This window comes from Rana temporaria, chromosome 11 (genome assembly GCF_905171775.1).
Source record: "Rana temporaria chromosome 11, aRanTem1.1, whole genome shotgun sequence".
Classification (NCBI taxonomy): Eukaryota; Metazoa; Chordata; class Amphibia; order Anura; family Ranidae; genus Rana; species Rana temporaria.
Window position 1 is genome coordinate 90,899,421 of NC_053499.1, and position 26,236 is coordinate 90,925,656.

The window sequence follows — 26,236 nt, forward strand, 5'->3', positions numbered from 1 at the left end:
TCATGGTTCCCAGAGCATCCCTTATGTCAGAGTTCCCAGAGTTCTCACTTACATCAGAGTCTGCAGAGTCCCCCCTTACAGTGAAAGGGAACTCTGTGAGTTCAGATGTCAAAGGGTGACTCTGATGTAAAGGGGGACTCTGTGGACTCTGATGTAAAGGGGGACTCTGATGTAAAGGGGGAATCTGTTATTATCTTCTTATGATTTGAAATGTTAGATAATAGCAAAATATATGTATAGTTTAGACTATTAAAAAAAATAGCTGTGCACCACTAAAGTGTTCGGGTTTGACTTGAAGAAAAGGTGGCAAATGGTACAAATGTCAAAAAGAATGAATCCAGATAATTTTAACTAACCTTTTTATGGACATCCTGGTGTAGTCCTGAAATTTCTCTTCATGGTCACATAGGTCATTGTACATCACCCAAAATTGCCCTCTTTCTTCCCGACCAGCAATGACGGGGTGTATCCAATATCGGCGTGGCCTCTTCCTTTTTCTCTGTCTCTCGTTTAGAAGATATGCGGTTGTAGTGGCTGCTGCCATGAACAAGGCAATCTCATCATCACTCATTTTCGCTTCTGAGTAATAAATGTAAATGGAGTCGAAAGAACAAGGATGACCCGGAAGAGGAATTTTCACCCAGGAAGAGGAAAAAAATATTCCGATCATAGCAACAAATGATGACAGAGGTGATATTTTTTCCTATTGGGCAAAATAAAAAAATAAAAATAAAAAAAACGTCGTACGTCGCTATATGCAAACACACGCAAACGCGCGCAAACGCGCAAGACAAAACGCCGAAAAACACCGGTAATCCCCTAGGTGTGAATGCAGCCTAAACGTGAATAAACTGTGATAAACCTGATGTATGAACACAAGTGTGAATAAATGGCTGAACATGAGTTAAACCAATATTACAACATGATACAAAATAAATATAAGTAGTGAAAAAAATTCCAAATTTGTGAGTAGAAATTATAGGCCAAAGAGGCAAAAAAGTCCATATACTGTGATTCACATCGGTGCACAAAAATTGAATGTGTGAAAAGGGGAATCTTCTTCCACCAGTAAAACACCCAAATAGTGGTAATGTAGTCTCCTTACCGAAGGTGGGTGACCGTTATCACAGCGGTCTCTCCGAGCACAGGGGTTTAAAGTCTCCCAAAAGACTCACTTCAAATGGTCGATAGGCACATTTGTTTTAAGATATTTTTCTGCCTTCCTTATTACCTGATCCACGGACAGCGGAGGAAAAGTTATTGCACTCTCTAGATGTAATGAGAGCAGTAAAAGTGTATCTGCAGGCAACCCGCTCAGATACGTAAAACAGTTTTGTTTATTTTGCCAAGAAGGGACAAGCGGCATCAAAATCCACTATTTCTCAGTGGATTCAACAAGTAATTATTCAAGCTTATGATTTAAGGAACAAAGTTCCTCCTTTTTCTGTTAAGGCGCACTCGACCAGAGCTATGAGTGCTTCATGGGCAGTGCATCACCAGGCTTCGCTGGCTCAGATCTGTAAGGCCCTGTACACACGACAGAGGAACTCGACGTGCTTGGCACGTCGAGTTCCTCATCGAGTTTTGGGATGAAGCCGCCGAGGAGCTCGGCGGGCCACCTTCTCCCATTGAACAACGAGAAAATAGAGAACATGTTCTCTATTTTCTCGTCGAGCTCCTCGGCGGCTCCATCGAGCCAAAACTGTACAGACGACAGAGTTTCTCGGCAGAATCCGGGTTTTGACCGAGTTTCTCGGTGAATTCTGCCGAGAAACTCTGTCGTGTGTACGAGGCCTAAAGCTGCAACTTGGTCTTCAGTCCATACATTTACCAAATTCTATCAAATTGATGTAAGAGGACATGAGGATTCTGCCTTCGGACATAGGGGCTGATTTACTATGCTCTGTGCGCTGCGCTGGTTCATGCGTTAATTAGTACTCCGGGTGAAGCCTTAATTAGGCGCATGAACCAGCGTAGCAGCCGGCGCATTGAAAGTAATATGTAAAGCCGCGCCGATCTCCCTATAGAAGTCTATGGGAGAAATCAAAAGTATTATTATTAAAGGCTAATCTGCAAGTTTTGTCCTAAAAAGTGTTTGGGGACCTCAGTCCTGCCCCAGGGAACATGTATCAATGTTTTTATTTATTTTTTTAAACGGCCGTTTTTTCGGGAGCAGTGAAATTAATAATTCTTAAAGTGAAACAATAAAAGTGAAATATTCCTTTAAATTTCGTACCTAGGGGGGGTGTAATGTCAGCATGTGAAATAGCGCATTTTTCCTGCACTTAGAACTGCCCCTGCACAAAGTGACATTCAGAAGGAAAAAAAGCCATTTAAAATTCACACGCGGCTATAATGAATTGTCGGCGCTGACAATTCTGACAGGATTAATTCATAAAACAAAAAAATAAATGTGTAGGGGTTCCCCCAAATTAAATTACCAGGCCCTTCAGGTCTGATATGGATATTAAGGGGAACCCCGCCGTAAAAAAAAAAAAGACGTGCGGTTCCCGGCAAATCAGGTCTGGTGTGGATTTTAAGGGGAACTCCACCCCAAATTTAAAAAAAAAATGGCGTGGAGTCCCCCTAAAAATCCACACCAGACCCTTATCCGAGCACGTTGACCTGGCCGGCCGCAGAAAAGAGGGGGGGACAGAGTGCGGCCCCCCCTCTCCTGAACCGCACCAGGCCACATGCCCTCAACATGGGGAGGATGTCCCCATGTTGATGGGGACAAGGGCCCCATCCCCACAACCCTTGCCCGGTGGTTGTGGGGGTCTGCGGGCGGGGGGCTTATCAGAATCTGGAAGACCCCTTTAACAAAGGGGACCCCCAGATCCTGGCCCCCCCTATGTGAAATGGTAATGGGGTACATTGTACCTCTATCATTTCACCCCAAAAAAATGTCAAAAGTGTTAAAAATGACAGTAGCCGGTTTTTGACAAATCTTTTATTAAAATCTTCTTTTCTTCTTCCATTCGGGTTTCTTCCTCTGCTTCTTTCTTGGGTCTTCTCGTCTACATCTTGCCCGACGTGTTCTATCTTCTCCGTCCGTCCTTCAGCCTTCTCATCTGCCCGGTGTCTTCTCCTGTCTTCTCCGTCCTTCAGCCTTGTCGTCTGCCCGCTGTCTTCTCCTATCTTCTTCTCCTTCCGTCGGCCTCCTCGTCCGCATCTTGTGTCTTCTCCTGTCTTCTTCTCGGTCCGCCAGCCTTCTCGTCCACATCTTTTTCTTCCCCGGACGGCGCGCTTGAATTTGAATTGGCCGCCGTGTTCCGCTCCTGGGACCCGCCCCCCTCTGACGCCACAAGTAAACTCCTTAGAAGGTCATGTGCGTCAGAGGGGGGCGGGGTCACAGAGCGGCACACGGCGGGGGAATTCAATTTCAAGCGCGCTGTCCGGAGAAGAAGCCGCTGCAGCTTCCAATTGAAGTTCCCGCCGTGTCACACTCATGTGACCCCGCCCCACATATGCCACACGCGGACTTGCAGATGAGTTAACCTGTGGCGTCAGAGGGGGGCGGGTCCCAGGAGTGGGAACACGGCGGGATCTTCAATTTCAAGCGCAGCACCCAGAAGATCAAGAAGATGTGGACGAGAAGGTCGACGGACAGAGAAGAAGATGGGAGAAGACGGTGTGACGGTATTGGTATGATATCCCCGTCAACCAGTCCCTTCTTCCCATAACGGAACATCACAGAATCATCCACACATGAGACAAGCTTACTGCTGGAACCAGACAGACTTTTAATGGTATAACACAGAGCTTATATGTGGTTACAACTGTTATAGTGACAATCTCCGCCCCCCCTTACACAGTGGGGGGTCTTCGATACAGATCCTTTGAAATAAGGATATTTCTTTGAACTAATCAGTATCTAGCCCGTTCGGCTCCGCTATGTTTAACCTGATCAGACACATTTCTTTAGACAATGAGATCAGTGACGCTAATTACTAGTTGTACTGAATACATTAACTAGACAGCTCGACCCCGCATATAGAGAGATAATTACCACAATGAAGCAATCAGCATAATTAACATGAGCCACTTATCTAATCACAGTAACCAGTAAACACAGGGCTTTTCCACACAACACACTAGAGCAATTAACATTTGAAACAGGACTGGCTGCAGAAGGGTAAATACCATTAACAGCCTTAAACAAGCAGGGAGGATTACACTGAAGCATATAGGTAAAAAGTCCTTCACAATGGCCCCCCTTTTTCTCCCTACTTCCGGCAACCCGGTTGGACCTTTCCTGGTCCAGTAGGGTTGACGGGTTCAGAGCTTTTAGTCCGAGGTTAACTCCGTTTGGCGTGACTGACCTCCCTTGGCAACTGCTTCCGACTCAGGTATGCCACCGGGTCGTCAGGTCACACGCCGTTCAGTCCCCAAGTCTTTGTGTGATCTGCAGAGTCACCAGAAGTCAGTGTGAAGACGGCGAATGGGTCTGTGCGCCGCCATCTAGGTGTCCCGCTATGGGAGGGAGCAGGTTATGGCTCTGAAGTGACAATCACAGGAGATTCATAAAAAAAAAAGAAAAAGTTATATCTGTTGAAATGCTGTAGCACTGGTGCTCAGAGTCCGGGGGGGGGGGGATCAGGGCCCCATAGGGTCAGCCACCCTCTGCTCCCTTCGCAGCCGCCGGTTCTCCTCTTTGAGCTTCTCCAGCTCCATCTCCAGTTCATGGAGCCTGGGGGGGTCAGCCCGCTGTGACCTCAGGTGGTTGTTCTCCTCCTCCATGCGGCTTATGCACTCCTCCAGCTCTATGTACGCACGGATCAGATCCTGCTTGCTCATGTCCTGCAGGCTCTCCATGTGGTCCTTCATCATCAGGAACTGGGTGGTGGTGTAAGGGGCCACCGGTGGGCCCTTGGTGAACATCTCGGCCCTCTCCTCCAGTCGCTTCTTCTCCTCCCAGGTCAGCTGATTATACAGCTTCCAGGACCTCTTCTTCTTGGGGGGTAGCCGGCGGTGCCTCTTTCTGCCCAGCTCCCTCCAGGGCCCCTCCGGCTCATGGCTGTCACCCATGACCAGCTGACAATGGTGTTCCCTGTTGTCCGTAATAACAGATTGTACCATGAGGGCTTCGTAAGGGGTGCCCAATGGTTCTTCCTGACCCAGCTCCTGGGGATCCCAAGCCGAGTCTACACAATGGGCTGCTGCTGGTGGGCGGTACCCAGGTTGAGACCAATTTGACCTGGTGTTGTCATTCATGGGGCAATTCTGCTTGAAGTGACCCAGCTGTTTGCACCGGAAGCAGCGTTGTTCGTTGTCCTCCTGGCGTGGATAGCGAGGGCTAGATGTCACCGGTCTGTTAGGAGGTTGGTATCTAGCGGCTGGTGGGTGTGAGGGTGCCGTTGGTCGTGGAGGTTGTACCTGTGGTGTGACCTGGTTCGTCTTGCGAGTATCCGCATATTCATCCGCCAACTTTGCGGCCTCTGGTAGAGTCATGGGCCTGCGATCTCTCACCCAGTCTTTGACATCCGTCTGGATGTGATTGTAAAATTGCTCCAGGAGCATTAGTTGCAAAATGTCCTCTGCGGTGGTGGCCTGGCTGCTGTTAACCCAGTTAGAGGCCGACAGGGATAACTGGCATGCCCATTCCGCGTAAGAGTCTTTCGTGGTTTTGCGTGAGTCCCTGAACTTCTGTCGGTGGGACTCTGGGGTTACTGCATAACGAGCCAGGAGCGCTTCTTTAACCCGGGCGTAGCTATGGATATCCTGATCTGGCACGGTCCGGAAAGCATCAGAAGCTTTGCCTGACAGTTTGCCTGACAATATTGCAACCCACTCTCCTCTAGCTATTCGGTGCAGGTTACATTGTCGCTCAAAATCTGCCAGGTAGTTATCAATCTCACAGTCCTTTTCATCAAAAGCTTTAAAAGCGCTAAACGGAATCTTCCTTGCGTCTGCTGTGCTGTACTCACTGTTCGGAGAATGTGCGGCTGCTTGTTGGACTGCTGCCAGTTTTAACTGTAGCTCTGCGTCTCTTATTTGTTTATCCTTCTGTAGTTCTGCGTCTCTTATTTGTTTAGCCTCCTGTAGTTCAGCATCTCTTATTTGTTTAGCCTTCTGTAGTTCTGTGTCTCTTATTTGTTTAGCCTCCTCCGCTAACCGGTCCATCACTTTCAGCACCATATCCGGCGTTGGGTTCGGCCCGAACCATGCTAGCTTCTCTCTCATTAGCTTGTTGGCTGGTGATTCCTCTTCCTGAATCACTGGTGTCTCCATCTCTTGTACTGCTGGCGTTGCTGCAATCCCGTTCTCCTGGTCCATCTCTATTAATTCTGCTATGATGACCCGCTTGGTTTTGTTGCTAGCAATCCTTCCACGAACTTCCAGTAGTTCTTCCAGTGTCTGCTTGGAATCCGGATGTAAAGGGGAACAGAAGGGAAAATCCCACTGCTGCCACCAATTGTGACAGTATTGGTATGATATCCCCGTCAACCAGTCCCTTCTTCCCATAACGGAACATCACAGAATCATCCACACATGAGACAAGCTTACTGCTGGAACCAGACAGACTTTTAATGGTATAACACAGAGCTTATATGTGGTTACAACTGTTACAGTGACAATCTCCGCCCCCCTTACACAGTGGGGGGTCTTCGATACAGATCCTTTGAAATAAGGATATTTCTTTGAACTAATCAGTATCTAGCCGGTTCGGCTCCGCTATGTTTAACCTGATCAGACACATTTCTTTAGACAATGAGATCAGTGACGCTAATTACTAGTTGTACTGAATAAATTAACTAGACAGCTCGACCCCGCATATAGAGAGATAATTACCACAATGAAGCAATCAGCATAATTAACATGAGCCACTTATCTAATCACAGTAACCAGTAAACACAGGGCTTTTCCACACAACACACTAGAGCAATTAACATTTGAAACAGGACTGGCTGCAGAAGGGTAAATACCATTAACAGCCTTAAACAAGCAGGGAGGATTACACTGAAGCATATAGGTAAAAAGTCCTTCACAGACGGCAAGACGGCAAGATGTGGACGAGAAGACCCAAGAAAGAAGCAGAGGAAGAAACCCGAATGAAAGAAGAAGAAGGAACCGCGGAAAGAAGATTTTATTAAAGGAATTGTCAAAAACCGGCTACTGTCATTTTTCACACTTTTGTCACTTTTTTTTTTGTAAAATGGTAGGGGTACAATGTACCCCATTACCATTTCACACAGGGGGGCAGGATCTGGGGGTCCCCTTTGTTAAAGGGGTCTTCCAGATTCTGATAAGCCCCCCGCCCGCAGACCCCCACAACCACCGGGCAAGGGTTGTGGGGATGAGGCCCTTGTCCCCATCAACATGGGGACATCCTCCCCATGTTGAGGGCATGTGGCCTGGTACGGTTCAGGAGAGGGGGGGGCTGCACTCTGTCCCCCCCTCTTTTCTGCGGCCGGCCAGGTTAACGTGCTCGGATAAGGGTCTGATGTGGATTTTTAGGGGGACTCCACGCCATTTTTTTTTTAAATTTGGGGTGGAGTTCCCCTTAAAATCCACACCAGACCTGAAGGGCCTGGTATGGATATTTGGGGGGACCCCACGCCATTTTTTTGGGGTTTTTTACGGCGGGGTTCCCCTTAATATCCATTCCAGACCTGAAGGGCCTGGTAATTTAATTTGGGGGGACCCCCATACATTTTTTTTTGTAGTTTTAATGAGCAACGCCTGTATTCTTTATAGCCATGAGTACTTTAAACTTACTTTTTTTTCACTTCAGAAATGACATCTTGTACAGGGACAGTTCTAAGCACGGGAAACATGCGTGTACCCCCCCTCCCCCCCTGTATGAAATTTAAAGGAATATTTCACTTTTATTATTTCACTTTAACCACTTCCATACCTCGCCTATTCTGGCACTTCTCTCCTTCATGTAAAAATTATATTTTGTTCCTGGGAAATTACTCAGGACCCCCAAACATTATATATAATTTTTTAGCAGACACCCTAGGGAATAAAGTGGCGGACATTTTTTATTTGATTTCCAACGGCATTTGCGCAATAATTATTCTAACGCCATTTTTTTTTTGCCCAAAAAAAAACATGGTCCATGAATTTAAAAATAACCAAACAGTAAAGTTAGCCCAATTTTTATGGATAATGTGAAAGATGATGTTACACCGAGTAAATAGATACCGACTTGTCACACAATCATGGAATGGCGCCAAACTTCGGGACATAAAAATATCCATAGGCGATGCTTGTTTTTTTTTTTTTACAGGTGACCAGTTCAGAGTTACAGAGGAAAAAAAGGGGGTAGAGAAAGGAAGCGCCACCTAAGTGCAGTATTAAAGAGGTTCTTTTAATGACACATTGTAAAAAAACACACTTACAAGAAGGTAAGGAAATAAGCCTCATCTGTAACATCCTGTAGTCCTCATCCCGGATCCATGGGCTGCTTTAGAAGTGAAGAAAGCAGATTGTGTGGAGTCTTCAGGCCTGTCCTGTGGCCTTCAGGATGTAGTCTGTTCCAGCCTCACAGGTCACGTGACAGGTCACGTGATTACTTCCCAGGAACACTTCCGGGAGGAGGGTCAAACAGGGAGAACAAAGGCTGATTGGGCTACGCGCTCGGAGCCACTGCTCCTTCTATTGGCCTGAATCAGATCAGGGATGAGGACTACAGGATGTTACAGATGAGCCTTCTTTCCTTACCTTCTTGTAAGTGTGTTTTTTTACAATGTGTCATTAAAAGAACCTCTTTAATACTGCACTTAGGTGGCGCTTCCTTTCTCTACCCCCTTTTTTGTTTACCACAGAGTCAGCTCTCTGAGGACAGCAGCCGCCATTGAACAGCCACATCACCTGCATTTTTAACCATTGAACTGCCTGTTACTACTATTTCCAATGGACTAATCACCATACTCATATATGTACTCTGTATCTGCGCTGACAGTTACCTCTCCCAGAGTTACAGAGGAGGTCTAGGGCTAGAATTATTGCTCTCGCTCTAACGCATGCGTCAATACCTCACATGTGTGGTTTGAATGGTGTTTACATATGTGGGGACTTACATGCATATTGGCTTCTGAGTGCGAGCTTCTAGGGACAGGGCTGTTTATTTTTTTGTGTTTTTTAGCTCATATTTTTCTTCTTTCACTTTTTTGTCACTTTTTTTGATTTCGGATCACTTTTCTTCCTATTACAAGGAATGTAAACATCCTTTGTAATAGAACTAGTGTGTGACAGGCAGTGGCGTCTCCAGCTTTCATATTTAGGGGGGGCACATGGGGGGACAGGGAAAAAAGTAGGGGGGCCAACTATAAAATGCAATTATATATATATATATATATATATATATATATATATATATATATATATATAAAATCTCCTGGGGCCCATTACTACGATCCCACAACGGGCCCTTTTACATGTTCTGTCGTGAGCTCCCTTCCTACTATACTGGGGCCCCCCAGGGTGGCAGAAAACAAGAGATATAGGTCACCAGCACACCAAGAAAATATAAGGGTCCAAAGCAGTGGGAGAACTTTCAGGGTTGCAAAGGTTGTCTTGCCACCGGGGCCTGGTGTTCTGCCATTGTGGGGTTCCCCAGCTGTCCTGTCCCTGCTATTGACAGCGCTGGTCTGGCGTCTGTCTCCTTGGCAGGGGCGGCAGTCTATTAGGGCCTAGTGCTGGTGACATTATGGGTGCATGCAGGGGAAGGCTGGCACTATTGGTTTTAGAGAGCCGAGCCCCCAGCTGGTCACCTAGCAGCAGTAATGCTGTATAACCTTCTCTGTTGACTTGCTGATCGGCATGTGATCCAGGTGATGCTCCCAGTCAGATCTAATAAACACAATATTTATTAGCATCAAGAGTACAACCACATATATACAGTGATGAAAATAAGTATTTGAACACCCTGCTATTTTGCAAGTTCTCCCACTTGGAAATCATGGAGGGGTCTGAAATTGTTATCGTAGGTGCATGTCCACTGTGAGAGACATAATCAAAAAAAAAATCCAGAAATTACAATGTATGATTTTTTTAACTATTTATTTGTATGATACAGCTGCAAATAAGTATTTGAACACCTGAGAAAAACAATGTTAATATTTGGTACATTAGCCTTTGTTTGCAATTACAGAGGTCAAACGTTTCTTGTAGTTTTTCACCAGCTTTGCACACACTGGAGGAGGGATTTTGGCCCACTCCTCCACACAGATCTTCTCTAGATCAGTCAGGTTTCTGGGCTGTCGCTGAGAAACACGGAGTTTGAGCTCCCTCCAAAGATTCTCTATTGGGTTTAGGTCTGGAGACTGGCTAGGCCACGCCAGAACCTTGATATGCTTCTTACAGAGCCACTCCTTGGTTATCCTGGCTGTGTGCTTCGGGTCATTGTCATGTTGGAAGACCCAGCCTCGACCCATCTTCAAAGCTCTAACTGAGGGAAGGAGGTTGTTGCCCAAAATCTCGCAATACATGGCCCCGGTCATCCTCTCCTTAATACAGTGCAGTCACCCTGTCCCATGTGCAGAAAAACACCCCCAAAGCATGATGCTACCACCCCCATGCTTCACAGTAGGGATGGTGTTCTTGGGATGGTACTCATCATTCTTCTTCCTCCAAACACGGTTAGTGGAATTATGACCAAAAAGTTCTATTTTGGTCTCATCTGACCACATGACTTTCTCCCATGACTCCTCTGGATCATCCAAATGGTCATTGGCAAACTTAAGACGGGCCTTGACATGTGCTGGTTTAAGCAGGGGAACCTTCCGTGCCATGCATGATTTCAAACCATGACGTCTTAGTGTATTACCAACAGTAACCTTGGAAACGGTGGTCCCAGCTCTTTTCAGGTCATTGACCAGCTCCTCCCGTGTAGTCCTGGGCTGATTTCTCACCTTTCTTAGGATCATTGAGACCCCACGAGGTGAGATTTTGCATGGAGCCCCAGTCCGAGGGAGATTGACAGTCATGTTTAGCTTCTTTCATTTTCTAATGATTGCTCCAACAGTGGACCTTTTTTCACCAAGCTGCTTGGCAATTTCCCCGTAGCCCTTTCCAGCCTTGTGGAGGTGTACAATTTTGTCTCTAGTGTCTTTGGACAGCTCTTTGGTCTTGGCCATGTTAGTAGTTGGATTCTTACTGATTGTATGGGGTGGACAGGTGTCTTTATGCAGCTAATGACCTCAAACAGGTGCATCTAATTTGGGATAATAAATGGAGTGGAGGTGGACATTTTAAAGGCAGACTAACAGGTCTTTGAGGGTCAGAATTCTAGCTGATAGACAGGTGTTCAAATACTTATTTGCAGCTGTATCATACAAATAAATAGTTAAAAAATCATAAATTGTGATTTCTGGAATTTTTTTTTTTGATTATGTCTCTCACAGTGGACATGCACCTACGATGACAATTTCAGACCCCTCCATGATTTCCAAGTGGGAGAACTTGCAAAATAGCAGGGTGTTCAAATACTTATTTTCCTCACTGTATATATAATCAAACGTATGTTCCGCAGCCATGTGGGCTCTATGCCTGTAAAGTGTGGGCTTTGATCAATAAAATCTCTGATATTTAACACTAGGATTTGACTAAGAGCATCACCTGGATTGCATCACGATCAGCATGTCAGAGAAGCGCCACTGCTGCTAAGCAACCTGCAGGGAGCTCAACTGTCTACAACCAATAGAGATGGGCTCGGGTGTGTTTGAAATCCCACATGCCCGATCCAGCCAGGAAGCCAACACTCCACAGTGCTAATTCACAGGCAGTGAGACATTTCCTGATCTGTGCAGCTGCGGACCGGGAAATGTCTCACTGCCTGTGATTAGCGCTGTGCAGTGTGGGCTTCCTGGCAGGCTCTGGCATGTGGAATTTTGAACATACCCAGCCCATCTCTAACAACAAATTGTGCTGGCCCTCCTGTACATCAGCCCCATAAAGTAACCAGCTCTGGGTTCCAATGTCCTGCCGCCGCTGCCATGGAGACAGAGACCAGCGCTGTGAATAGCCGGGACAGGACAGTAACTCTGGTTGTTCCAGCACTGGTCCACACTGGGACGATTCCCCCATCCACCTATAATGTGTAGAAGGGGAAATTGGATCATTTCTTTTTTTTTTATTCAACCTAATAGTTGAATGAAAAAAAGTGATCAATGTATGGGCTGCCTAAGAGCTAAGACCAGCCATAGACAGTTTAAATCTCAGCTGGTTCAGCAGGAACTGGCTGAGATTTGAACCATTAATGAGCAGATTCTCTTATGATTATCACCAGTGGTTGCTGTATAGAATACAATTGCTGGGCAGGAGGGATATTCCCGTCAGCACTGTTTGTGTTGATGGGGGAATCATGCAAGTTTCTTTCCTGCAATCTGTGGATGTAGGAAAAAAATTTGCATTGAATATTACCTGCCTAACTGAAAGTGAAAGTGTAACAGAATGGCCCGTGACACCCAGAGACTTTTGAAGGATGGGGTTTACTCCTGTGCCAGCGTCACTATGCCCTTTTGGGCATAGGGTGACTGAGAAATGATAATTATAAATTACATGAGATGGGACATTACTGATAATTCATGTATTGCAGGATATCTTGAAATATTACAAGTTGTTAAAGTCTGACTCCGACAGGTCAATAGAGTGTTTTCATTCAATGTGGGGACACATGCTTTTGAGGTGTTAATTGAGTCTGCTCCTAGACATTCCTTTGTGTGATGCTAATACTGTTTTGTGTCCATTGTGCTAATTAGATCTGCTCCTAAGACCTGTTCATTTTGTATGCTAATGACACTGTTAAGATGTGGAATGTGACTTGTCAAGCTGTAGTAATTAACCCCTCTAAATGCGGAGCCAGACCGTCTGGGTAATAAGTAGTAATTAACTCATCGGAATGTTATTATCTAAAAGAATGTGTATGAAGCCCCCCATTGTGTGATGTGTGGGTGGAGTGTGTCTTTGTCCCTGTGATTAACTGTAACATGCTTGTACTGTATATAACAAAGCTAAGTTACCAATAAAGGATTCATTCATTCATTTTGGAGCCAGTACCAGAGCTTGTTTTGTCTCGTTTATTCTGGGAAATGAAATGGGTCGTGTCTGATGTCTGTCGGACTGTCGGATAACCTGTCGTGGGGCGATGGATTGGAATATCGTAAACGGTGGTGACCGTTACAGAAAGTAAATTGTGAATGTCTTGAAAGAACAGTAGAGGGGGACGGAGACAGATGGGGGAGAGAAGGGATAGAGATAATGCAGTTCAGTGATTACAGTGTACTGCAGTCTGCAGTGCACACACATACCCACGGTCCAGGCTAGAATCTCAGGCATCATTCACACACATGCTGCTGATTTTCATATTTCCTGAACACACATCCCCTCTCTTCAGATACAGCACACCGAGATAGTGTGGGCGGGACTGAAAGGAGAAGGAGGAGGAGCTTTATTCCTCCCTGCTCGTATGTGAGGAGAGTGGGGGGGGAGGTGGCTAGACTCGCTGGGCTGTAAAAGAGTGTCATAGACTGACACTTGGCTCAGCTTGCAGTCACCACTCTCGGAATTTACAGGCTGGTTCTCCTGTCCTAAGGACGGGAGAAATCAGTCTGTTTTTTCAGTAGTTGAGATGAAGGCTTGGGCCCCCCTCCCCCACAGTGCTCATGGAGTCCTTTCTGCAACTCGCTCTTCTCCGTGCCAATGAGGATGCAGGGGAAGGAGCAGATCGGGCGGCTGTGGTTGTGTGAACGCTCGCATTATGCAGTGTCAGCGAGCAGAGGGAGGGGGGAGGAATGCCCCGCAGAGCTGACTGGGGATGCTCTCCCTCTCAGGAGAGACTGTTACTCCAGCGGCGGCCCGAAAAAAAAAAAAAAAAGCAAAAAAAAAAAAAAAAAATTTTTTGGGGGGGGGCACATGGTGGGGCACAGCATAATGTTGGGGGGGTCAGGGCCCCATCTGGCCCCCCCCTAGAGACGCCTCTGGTGACAGGTCCTCTTTATGGAGAGAGGCAGGGTCAATAAGGCTGGAAAGCATGGTATTGGAAATAAAAAAAAGATCTCATGCTTTCAGCTGCAATCATGTTCGTTCAGCACAGTGGTGTAGTGTATAGCACTTTGACCTAGCAGCAAAAGGGTCGCTGGTTCGAATCCTGCCCGTGACACCATCTGCATGGAGTTTGCATGTTCTCCCTGTGCCTGCGTGGGTTTCCTCCCACACTATAAAAACATGCTGTACATTGGATCCGGTCTAAATAAGCCCCAATATGCAGTAGTATATTTAGGTTTTGTGCTGCCCTAGGCCTGACTACATTTCTGCACCTCCTAATAGAAAAATTACCCACCCCTTCCTGTCAAAGCCACACCCTGTTTTTGTATCACCCGTCCAGGAATTTTCAGGGCACACACACACACTAGTTCTGGGGGGGGTGAGACGGTTACTGGACTCCCTTAATTTGCATCGTTTTTCTCTCACTTCCTGTTTGGCTATGGGGCAGGAAGTGAAGGCAAATCTCCCCAATTGGACACAGATAATACAAAATAAACTGACAGGGCCTATAACCCTCCCTCACTCTATCGAAAATTAAAGAAAATAAAAAGTGTTGATTATAGTTCTAGTCAGGGGCGGACTGACCATTGAGTCACTCGGGCACTGCCCAAGGGCCACATGCCACTAGGGGGCCCCCATCAGGGTTGCCAGGCTCAGTAAAACCAGTAAAAACCAGTAAAACCAGGGACAGTATGTAAAAATGTGAATTTTAATGTGAATATCCCAAGATTTTAGCTGCCCCGCCTCTGCACTGCCTCCTGGCGTGGTGGCCATCTGTAAGCCAGAGGGGCCCCATAATCTTCTATTGCCCGGGGGCCCCATGAGTTGTCAGTCCGCCCCTGGTTATAGTTTAAGCACAAATTTCATAGAGTTTTATTGAGAGGCCTAAGAAAATATAACCATGCCAATAGGCCAGGATACAGCGTTGCTAATATGTATGAATGTGTGTGTTAGAGCACCCCACCCAATGTTAACTAAAAAATGATTAATTTGCAAATAAGTATTATCTGCTCATTTTTTTGGGGATGTCTGCACCCCTGATAGTGACAACATTTGTGAGGTGTCTTCACCCTTTCTAATTCATTCACTTCCTGTCACATAGCCAAACAGGAAGTGAGGGTAAAACCTTACTAATATCTTTTCTTGGGGACACAGAGATCAATCTAAATAGTTTCCCATTATGTAAATTGCACTCTAGCATTTTGCTGTGTACACCCCAAATTATTAGGGATCTTGGACTTTGGGGTCCATTTACTAAAGGCAAATCCACTTTGCACTACAAGTGCAAAGCAAGGAAGAAAACAAAACAACTTTGCTTCTACAGGATTGGATGTTAAAACCATCAGTGCTTCCTCTCTGATTTTCAGCAACTATGCTTGTACTGCAGAGTGGCTTTGCCTTTACTAAACCCCAAACTAAATAATCATTTGGGGCACGGATCCTCAAACTACAGCCCTCCACCTGTTGTAGAACTATACATCCCATGAGGCCTTGTAATGCACTGACATTCACAGACATGACTAGGCATGATGGGAATTGTAGTTCATGAACAACTGGAGGGCCGTAGTTTGAAGACCCATGATTTACATCGGATTTACATCGGATTTACTTGAAATTCCCCATAGGCGACTTTTTTTTTCAGGTTACCAGTTTATAGTTACAAAGAAGGTCTAGTGCTAAAAGTATTGCTCTCGCTCTAACGCACGCGTCAATACCTCACATGTGTGGTTTGAACGATGTTTATATATGTGGGCGGGACTTGTGTAAGTCCCGCCCACATATGTAAACACCGTTCAAACCACACATGTGAGGTATTGTCGCGTGCGTTAGAGCGAGAGTAATACTTTAAGCACTAGACTTTCTCTGTAGCTATAAACTGGTAACCTGAAAAAAAAGGTCGCCTATGGGGAATTTCCAGTACTGAATTTTGGCCCCATTGCAGGAGTGTTTTCAATAGTAAAGCGTGACATGTAAGGTATCTATTTACTCGGCGTAACATCATCTTTCACATTATCACCAAAAATTGGGCTAACTTTAGTGTTTTGTGAATTTTAAACCACTTGAGCCCCGGACCATATTGCTGGTCAATGACCGGGCCAGTTTTTGTGATTCGGCACGGCGTCGCTTTAACTGACAATTGCGCAGTCGTGCGACGTGGCTCCCAAACAAAATTGGCAACCTTTTTTTTCCCACAAAGAGAGCTTTATTTTGGTGGTATTTGATCACCTCTGCGTTTTTTGAATTTTTAGAGCTATAACCAAAAATAGAGCGACAATTTAAAAAAAAAAAAATTTTTTTTGACTTTTTGCTATAATAAATATCCCCAAAAATATATATTCTAAAAAATAAATAAATCCCTCAGTTTAGGCCGATACATATTCTACATCTTTTTGGTTCCAAAAAAATCGCAATTAGCGTTTATTGATTGGTTTTGGCAAAAGTCTCCAAAATATGGCATTTTTGTTATATTTTTTTTTAACTAGTTATTGCGGCGAACATCGATTTTTATCGGTACTGCTACATTGTGGCGGACACATCGGACACTTTTTTGGAACCATTGGCATTTTTCTAGCGATCAGTGCTGTAAAAATGCATTGCTTACTATAAAAATGCCACTGGCAGGGAAGGGGTTAACACTAGGTGCGAGGGAGGGGTTAAATATGTTCCCTGGGTGTGTTCTAACTGAAGAGGAGGTGGGACTGACATGGGTAAATGACAGATCGCTGTTCATGAAGGGGAACTCCAGACCAAAAAAAAAAATGTGGGTTCCCCTTCAGGTGCATACCAGGCTCTTAGGCTTGGTCTGGAACATAAGGGGTTAAACCCGCGCCGAAAACCAGCGTGGGGTCCCCCCCAAGATGCAGACCAAGCGCTTATCCCAGGCACGCAGTCTGGCCGGACAGGAATGGGGGCGGGGACGAGCGAGCGACCCCCCCCCTCCTGAGCCGTACCAGACCGCATGCCCTCAACATGGGGGAGTGTGTGCTGTGGGGGAGGGGGGCTCTGCCCCCCCACCCCAAAGCACTCTTGTCCCCATGTCGATAGGGACAAGAGCCTCTTCCCGACAACCCTGGCCGTGGTTGTCGGGGTATGCGGACGGGGGGCTTATCAGAATCTGAGAGGCCCCTTTAATAAGGTGGCCCCCAGATTCCAGCCCCCCACCCTATGTGAATGAGTATGGGGTACATTGTACCCCTACCCATTCACCTGGGGGGAAAAATGTAAAGAAATAAAACACCACACACATTAATAAATTAATTTATTAGTCTGCCGGGGGTCTTCTGCCGGAGCCCCCTTCACCATGAGGCTCCTGCCTATGGGGGAGGGCTCCGTCGCTTTCTGCGGGGGGTTCACCTACCCCCCCGTCTTCAGCGCCGACTTTCACCGGGACCCCCTTCACCAGTGAGGCTCCTTGCCTTTGGGGGAGGGTCCCGGGCTTCGTCGGTTTCTGGGGGGGGTGCAGCGCCGTCTTTCACCGGGACCCCCTTCACCAGTGAGGCTCCTTGCCTTTGGGGGAGGTTCCCGGGCTTCGTCGGTTTCTGCGGGGGGTGCAGCGCCGTCTTTCACCGGGACCCCCTTCACCAGTGAGGCTCCTTGCCTTTGGGGGAGGGTCCCGGGCTTCGTCGGTTTCTGCGGGGGGTGCAGCGCCGTCTTTCACCGGGACCCCCTTCACCAGTGAGGCTCCTTGCCTTTGGGGGAGGGTCCCGGGCTTCGTCTGTTTCTGGGGGGGGTGCAGCGCCGTCTTTCACCGGGACCCCCTTCACCAGTGAGGCTCCTTGCCTTTGGGGGAGGGTCCCGGGCTTCGTCGGTTTCTGGGGGGGTGCAGCGCCGTCTTTCACCGGGACCCCCTTCACCAGTGAGGCTCCTTGCCTTTGGAGGAGGGTCCCAGGCTTCGTCGGTTTCTGCGGGGGGGGGGTGCAGCGCCGTCTTTCACCGGGTCCCCCTTCATCAGTGAGGCTCCTTGCCTTTGGGGGAGGGTCCCGGGCTTTGTCGGATTCTGCGGGGGTCTTCAGCGCCGTCTTTCACCGGGACCCCCTTCACCAGTGAGGCTCCTTGCCTTTGGGGGAGGGTCCCGGGCTTCGTCGGTTTATGGGGGGGTGCAGCGCCGTCTTTCACCGGGACCCCCTTCACCAGTGAGGCTCCTTGCCTTTGGGGGAGGGTCCCGGGCTTCTACGGTGTTTTCCGCCGGGGGGGCGACACCCGCGGGCTTCTGCGATGCCTTCCACTTCTGCCTGTCTCCTCCGCAGAGCACAGGGCTTTCTTCCGCCGGAGGGTGCCACCCTCCGGGCTTCTGCGGTGCCTTCCGCTTCTGCCTGGCTCCTCCGGGAGCCCAGGGCTTGTCTCCGCTGTGTTCTCCCTTCTCTTCCATTCGATGTTGACACGACGAGGTTCCGCGCTGGAATGCCGTCTGAGCAGCGGGCATCGACTTATATAGGGCAATGCCACCATGTGACCTCAACCCATGTGACATCACATTCCCATCATGCCCAGGGAATGTGATGTCACATGGGTTGAGGTCACATGGTGGCATTGCCCTATATAAGTCGATGCCCGCCGCTGACACGGCATGTCAGCGCGGAACCTCGTTGTGTCAACATCCAATGGAAGAGAAGGGAGAGGACAGCGCAGACAAGCCCTGTGCTCCCGGAGGAGACAGGCAGAAGAAGGAAGAGAGAAGAAAGAAGATGGAAGAAAGCCCTGGCTCCGCGGGGGAGCCAGGCAGAAGAGGGAGCAGAGAAAAGACCGGGGAGTTGGCGCACCCCCGGCAGAAGACCAGGAAGACCGGAACCCTGGTGGAAGGCACCGGAAAGACCGGGGGATAGGCGCCACCCCCCGGCAGAAGTCGCCGAAGTCCGGATGGCCCCCCCCCTAATGTAAAAGAGCTTAAATGGGGTGGGGGCACCCAGCGGAAGGCTCCGGAGAGGACCGAGGGATGGCGCCCTCCCCCAGCAGAAATCACCGAAGCCCAGGGTCCCGGCAGAAGATCGGGAGAGAAGAAACCCCCCCTTGTGAAAGAAGAAAGGGGGGGATCCGGAGCTGATTAATAAAATATTTTATTCTGTGTGGTGTTTTATTTAACTTTACATTTCCCCCAGGTGAATGGGTAGAGGTACGATGTACCCCATACTCATTCACATAGGGTGGGGGGCCGGCATCTGGGGGCCCCCTTATTAAATGGGGCTCGCAGATTCCGATTAGCCCCCGCCCGCATACCCCGACAACCAATGGCAAGGGTTGTCGGGAAGAGGCTCTTGTCCCTATCGACATGGGGGCAAGAGTGCTGTGGGGTGGGGGGGCAGTGCCCCCCTCCCCCACAGCACACACTCCCCCATGTTGAGGGCATGCGGTCTGGTACGGCTCAGGAGGGGGGGCGCTCGCTCGTCCCCACCCCCATTCCCGTCCGGGCCAGACTGCGTGCTTGCGATGAGGGCTTGGTTTGGATCTGGAGGGGGAACCCAGCGTCGAATCGGCACGGGTTTAACCCCTCACGTTCCGGACCAAGCCTAAGAGCCTAATGTACCCCTGGAGTGGGACCCGCGCCGATTTCAAGTTTGAAATTTGGCGCGGAGTTCCCCTTCATGGCTGAAAACAGCTCGGAGATTCCCGTGCGCCGCGTCACGCAGCACAATCAAGGGTACGCCGTTTGGTATTTACCAAGATTCTCACGGCGTACTGACAAGGCGCACGGGAATCCCTGACTTTTCTCCCCACGCATGCCCAGTATGCAAATGAACCTCCCGAGGTTCAGGCGCACTGTGCAAGCGTACGGGGATCTGTTTTCAAAAAACACTTTCACTTTCAATTCGGCCCGCCAAACACTTTCAAACACATGTCACTTCACTTCCCCTGCATCCCCCCACCTCCCCCCCTAATAAACTCCCGCCCAAACCCCCGCAATTTACATTTCAATGTGCCATGCGCCAGGTCTGTACTGGTGCACAATGCACCCTCTCCTGGGCGCACGGAGCACATTAGTAACTAGGGAAATACACTGCACTAGCAGCGTATTTCTTTAGTAAATGGCAAAACGGCTGCTACTCCTGCTTTTACTCCATGAGTCATTGGCTTGGTAAATCAGCCCCATACTGTCTATAACGTCATTGAAGGCAAAGAACTGCTGATAAAACTAGGCCTGCTGGCCCAGGATCCTCAAATCCACCCCCCAACTACACCCAGGCCCTCTCCAATTTGGTCTACCCCCTCTACCAGACGCAGCCAGAGAGACCAGAGAAGATTGATCCAATCATTTCAGAACCAGCACTTTTAAGATTAACATGTGCAATCTGCAGCCATGTTCCTCAGCTTAATCCTCAAGATTTTTTTATTTTTTTTCTCTTCATTTTCTGTTTTCCCAGTTTCTTTTTGTTCCATGTTCTCTCCACCAGATGGCGCCATTCGCAAGAGACACTTCAAGAAGCTCCTGTGCACCTGCTCACACGAGAGGTTATACCACATGACATTCCTTACTCTTCTATCTCCTCCATCTGAGATGTGGGGGACCTGCACAAGGATCGAGGACGCATGGACTCCCTTTCAGGTTATGTTCTATTCCAACAGATACATGCTCAGTCCTAAGGATGCTCTAAGTCATATTTGTTCCCGTAATCTGAAACCCGAACTGATTTCTATGATCCTACACAGCACTATTATTGTGAAGATCACGTCTTGTGCTCCATATAGTAGGCTGGTGCTTTAAGCATCATATGTCCATCTACTATCGTTCCGCCTCATGGCAAAAATCACAAAGTTTTTAAATGCCTGGCGCATCCGCCACTGCTTGATTGACCCCACTCCTACAGCCGTACCCGGCTGCTGCTCCATCTTAGTATGGGGTATCACCCGCTCGGTTTGTGGGATAAGGACGTTTTGTCCTTCCTATGGTTCCTTTTTTCTTTTACTTCAAGTGACAGATTACTCTTTGTCCCCAGAGATTTGTAACACTCCCACAGGGAGCCTTTAAGGCCCCTGCGATCCTGCCTTATGGTTGTATACGCTAGGACTATGCTCTCAGATGATATTTCTTATATTGTTTTTCCATGGGTCTTAGAATTATTTCCCACAACACACAGGGTTTCAACTCACCACATAAACGCAAAAAAGCTTTCCAGCACTACAAAAGACTGGAGGCGGACATAGTCCTACTCCAGGAAACTCATTTTGCCACCTCCAAACACCCCACCTTCTTTAACAGATCATATAATCAATACCACTACACGACCTTCTCTAATAAGACCCGAGGTGTGGCGATATATATACGTAACTCTGTTGTCTTTGATATCCAGCACATTTTTAAAGACCCAGACAGCCGTTTCATAATTCTTAAAGGCACCATTAACAACAGAGTGATCACGATTGCATCTGTTTATGCCCCAAATGACGCCCAAACTACTTTTTTTTCTAAATTTTTTGATACCCTTGATAGATTTCAGTCCCCACACATCATTCTAGGTGGGGATTTTAACCTGTCTGCTCACCCTGCCTTGGACAGGAGTAGAATATCTCCCTCCTCCAAGGCTTTTTCTAAGTCCATCAATAGACTCATAAATACATTTTAGCTTATTGACTCCTGGAGGGCACATAACACAGGTATCAAATCCTATACACACTATTCGCACCCTTACGATTGCTACGCCAGGCTGGACTACATTTTTTGTACCCCAATCCTTCTGGCTAACTCATCACAGGCACACATACATCACTGCCCATGGTCGGACCATGACATCACCTCATTTGACACGTCCCACATAGGTCTCTCCCCCTCTACATATAATTGGCGCCTTAATGATTCTCTCCTAACAGACCCTGAGAACAGAAACTCTATTACTACCCATATAGAGAATTATTTCCTTGAGAACGTTAATGGAGACACCCCCCCACCTCCCTCTGGGTCGCCCACAAGGCAGTCTTGAGGGGCCACATCATCAAACTTGCTGGAGCCAAGAATAGGGAAAGGTTGGCAGGAATTAAAAGCCTGACAAACGAACTAAATCAACTATACAAAAAATTACAACATTCCACCTCCCAGGATATCACTGACCAAATACAAGCTAATACAGAAAGATCCTTGAGGTTTTCAAGGGCCAAATTCTTGCTGCATAGCAATTCTCCCTCAGCCATGTTTGCTAGGAAATTAAACCAAGACAGTAACCCCACGCATTTATACAAATTAAGAGACAACAATGGAAACCTCATTACGCACCCTCAAGAAGTTCTAAACATTTTTACAACCTTCTATAAAGACCTACTGGCTGATTCAGGTAGCAGACCGGACGCTTAATCCACTTCATGGTTAAACAATCTTCAACTCCCTTCCTTAGACCAAAACCAAAAGGACTCTCTAAACAGACCTTGTTCTGCCGAAGAAATCTCCCAAATCATTAAAACACTCAAAATGTCCACAGCCCCTGGCCCGGACGGTTTCACGTCCTCGTATTATAAGAAATTCTCCCCCCAACTAGCCCCCTACCTTATGAAACTTTTTAACCATATCCTTGAAGGAAACTATTTCCCAGAAGAGATGCTCTTAGCAAACCTCTCCCTGATCCCTAAACCTGATAAGGACCACACCCTCCCTCAAAACTTTCGCCCCATTTCGGTACTGAATAATGATCTGAAGATCTTGGGCAGACTCCTGGCTGACAGATTGGCTAAGGTTATATCCCCTTTAATTCACCCAGACCAAACTGGTTTTATACCAGGCAGGCAAATAGTAGACAACATTAGACTAGTATCAAACATTGTCCAAGACGCCAATCTAAAATCCTAAAATGCTCATTATCCCCGATCCTTTTTGCTCTAGCCATAGAGCCCCTAGCCCATGCCATTAGAGCTAACCCAGATATCAGAGGATATCTTAAAAATGACTCAGAATTCAAACTAAGTATGTACGCGGATGATACCTTGTTGTTCATCTCAGAACCCTTGTTATCCATACCGGTACTTCTAGAAACCCTGAGAACCTTCCATGAAATCTCGGGTCTAAAAATCAACACTAACAAGTGCTCTGCCCTCTCACTTAACATACCCCCAGACATGCAAAGCCTACTACAAAGTAACTTCCCCTTTATATGGTGTCCCCTTTCCTTCAAATACCTGGGGGTCAACATTACATCCTCACACTCGCTTCTTTATAAGTCTAACTTTCTCCCCATCTTCGCACAAATTGAGAACCTCCTTAAATCCTGGTCCTCATATCATATTTCCTTCTTGGGTAGGGTCTGTGCAGTCAAGATGAACGTCATTCCTAAAATACTTTACTACTTCCGTTCCCTCCCTATAATAGTCCCGAAATCCAAGATAGAGTCCCTGCAGAGAACAATTAATAAATTTATTTGGGCGGATAGAAAACCCAGATATGGTTATGCTCTCCTACATCGTCCACAAGCAGTGGGTGGGCTTGGGCTCCCAAATCTTTGGCATTATTAGATAGCTACCAAACTATCTCAGATCTCCCAGTGGTTTTCCCCAGCAAATGATTTACCATGGAAGAGATTTGAAACGATTTCAATCCTCCCTCTTCATCTCCAAGGCACCGTATGGTCCAATAACATGGTATATAAAAAACTCTTGAAACTCAACTCAGTAGTTGCGCATTTATTTCAACTATGGTTGGAAATCAAGGATACATACGCACTCTCCTCACCCATCTCCCCCTTTACCTCCTTCTTAGGAGACCCTAGGCTCAGTCTTGCCTATGAAAACAGGCAGCGATTTTCCTTTTTGGATTAAAAACAACCTCACCACACTTTCCTCACTTCTGTCCAAATGGGTATTTAAACCCTTTACAACATTACAGAGGGAAAAGGCCCTCCCCCTCACAAAATAGAAAACTATGAACTAATCAAATCCCTTTTCACCCAACACTTTTCCCTCACCAACCCCTCCACTAACACGGTATTTGAGAGAATATGTATGTCATCATCCAGGGATAAAGGGATGATCTCCCGCTTATACAGTTATCTCAACTCTCTCAATATGCAAGACAAATCTAATCAGATGCTCCACTGGGAGAGGGATCTAAATGACACTTTTACCCCTGACACTTGGTGCACCATGGCAGAAAACCTTAGAAAGTGAAACAAGGCTATATCCTTTAGAGAGACCCCGTTGAAACTTTATACCAGATGGTACCTTACCCCCTCCAAACTACACTCATTCTACCCATCAGTCTCCCCGAATTGTTTTAGGGGTTGCACAGAACCGGGCACATTGTTACACACCTTCTGGAGCTGCCCTCTCCTAGACCATGTTTGGAATTCGGCGGCTGCCAGATTCGAAAGTTCCTCAGGCTACAAGATCACCCCTATTCCCCAGATATGTGTCTTGTATGCCGGGATACCAGGGATCCCCATCCACTGCACCAGACTATTCCACTCATTATGTAGCTCAATACAGTGGATGATTGCACTCAATTGGAGATTCAATAATATCTCCTGGCCACAGGTTCTTGAGAGAATGGAGATGATCAAACTCTCAGAAAGAGTTTATCATATGCTTAATGATAGCATTCAGGTGTATTACACCAAATGATCATATTGGGACATCCCGCAGCACGTCTAACCTGATATTATTATCTGTTATTTATGAAGCATTTCCTATTTGTTCATCACTGAGCAGCATGTTTTCTCCTATTATTACTCCATAAAATCACAGCATGCAATGTTTTCTTGGCGACTCTCCGTTGACAACTGTTTTATGTCAATTCATGTGACTAATTGTGTAATGTTCTTTCTATTGAAATTTTCAATAAACTTTTGTAAACAAAAAAAACAACTGTGGTAGTTTCTTTATTGTAGTCTTAGGCTCCATTCACACCTCCGCGACAAGATACGGCGCGTACGCGGCGTATTTTGCCGCAAGTGTGTAGCTTTTTTTTTTTTACAAAGCCTTGCCATTGCTTTGTATGGCCGAATGCCAATGCCGCCTGAAAAAAAGGGTCCGGCAGGCGGCAGGCGTCTATGAGATGTGAACCATCTCCATAGACAGCAATGGGAATTCTCCCCTCTAGCGGCACAAGCGTCCGGCGTCGGGCGTTTTGTCGCCTAGATGTGAATGGGCTCTTATATGTACAGTATGTGATTAATGTGTCATTCATTCAACTCAAACTCATTTGCAACAAGCCTTTCAAAATAACCTAAAAATTAACTCCATGTTGCAGTCTTGTAATTTTAGAATTCAAAGCATAGCTAAGGGATGCACAATTAATCAGTAAATGCATGGAATATCCTTACCTAGCTCAGTATTGGGCACACAAAGCTTGTGTTCTGTGTGGTACTGCATATGTAGTGGGCAACGGCAATAGAAGGAGCCTCGAGTGTTGATACACTGACCATTGACACAATTAGACTCATCTACGCATTCATCCACATCTGTGGGAAAAAGGTAAACTTACAGCATTAGTCTAAAGACAGTCCGATTGCATTCAACTCATTACAGTACATTTATAGGCTACAGTATATCATGCAAACACTATGTAGCAATATACATTTCCAGCAAATGGCAAGAGATAATTATTGCATTTGTTCTTCCTAAAAAATGAGATAACATATCATTTAGTAACACATCTTATGTCTTTAGGCTATAAGAAAAGCTGCCACCTTGTTGATCATTAGGGATGAGCCGAACATACCCGGGTTCGGTTGGCACCAGAACGTTTGAACAGACCGTCCGTTCGCACAAACATTTAGAACCCCATTGAAGTCTATGGGACTCGAACGTTCGAATTCAAAAGTGCTCATTTTAAAGTCCAATATGCAAGTTATTGATGGAAAACGTCTTTGAGAACCCGGGTCTTGTCCCAGGGAACATGTATCAATGGAAAAAAAAGTTTTACAAAATGTAGTTTTTTCTTGAGCAGCGATTTTAATGATGCTTAAAGTGAAAAAAAAAAATCCTTTTAAATATGGTACCTGCTGGGTGTCTATAGTAGTGGCACGTGTTTAGAAATGTCCCTGCACAACATGAGATTACTCTCAGAAAAAAGTAATTTAATACTGCTTGTGGCTTTAATGCAATGTTTGGTCCCTGCAATATGGATAAAAATCATTGAAAAAAATAGCATGGGGGGTTCGTGGGCGGAGCCTAGCGGGACGGACATGCCGGGCTAGAGCTCCGCTCCATGCAGAAGAAAACCCGCGGATAACGATCAGAATACCGGGCTTCTCACGAACGTGAGTGCAGACACATCTCCCTAAAAGGTGAGGGAAGCCACCTGAGCAAAAAATGGTACTCGGGGGCGCAA

At 46.8% G+C, this 26,236-nt stretch overlaps 1 protein-coding gene across 1 annotated transcript in view; it reads right to left on the reverse strand.

Annotated features, from left to right (window-relative positions):
• The window catches only part of LOC120916886 (latent-transforming growth factor beta-binding protein 3-like), a 2,124,401-nt gene that overhangs the window by 335,323 nt on the left and 1,762,842 nt on the right, over positions 1 to 26,236 (reverse strand). The window contains 1 exon segment of the mRNA XM_040327823.1: positions 25,227 to 25,364. Within this exon segment, the coding sequence (XP_040183757.1) occupies positions 25,227 to 25,364 (138 nt within the window).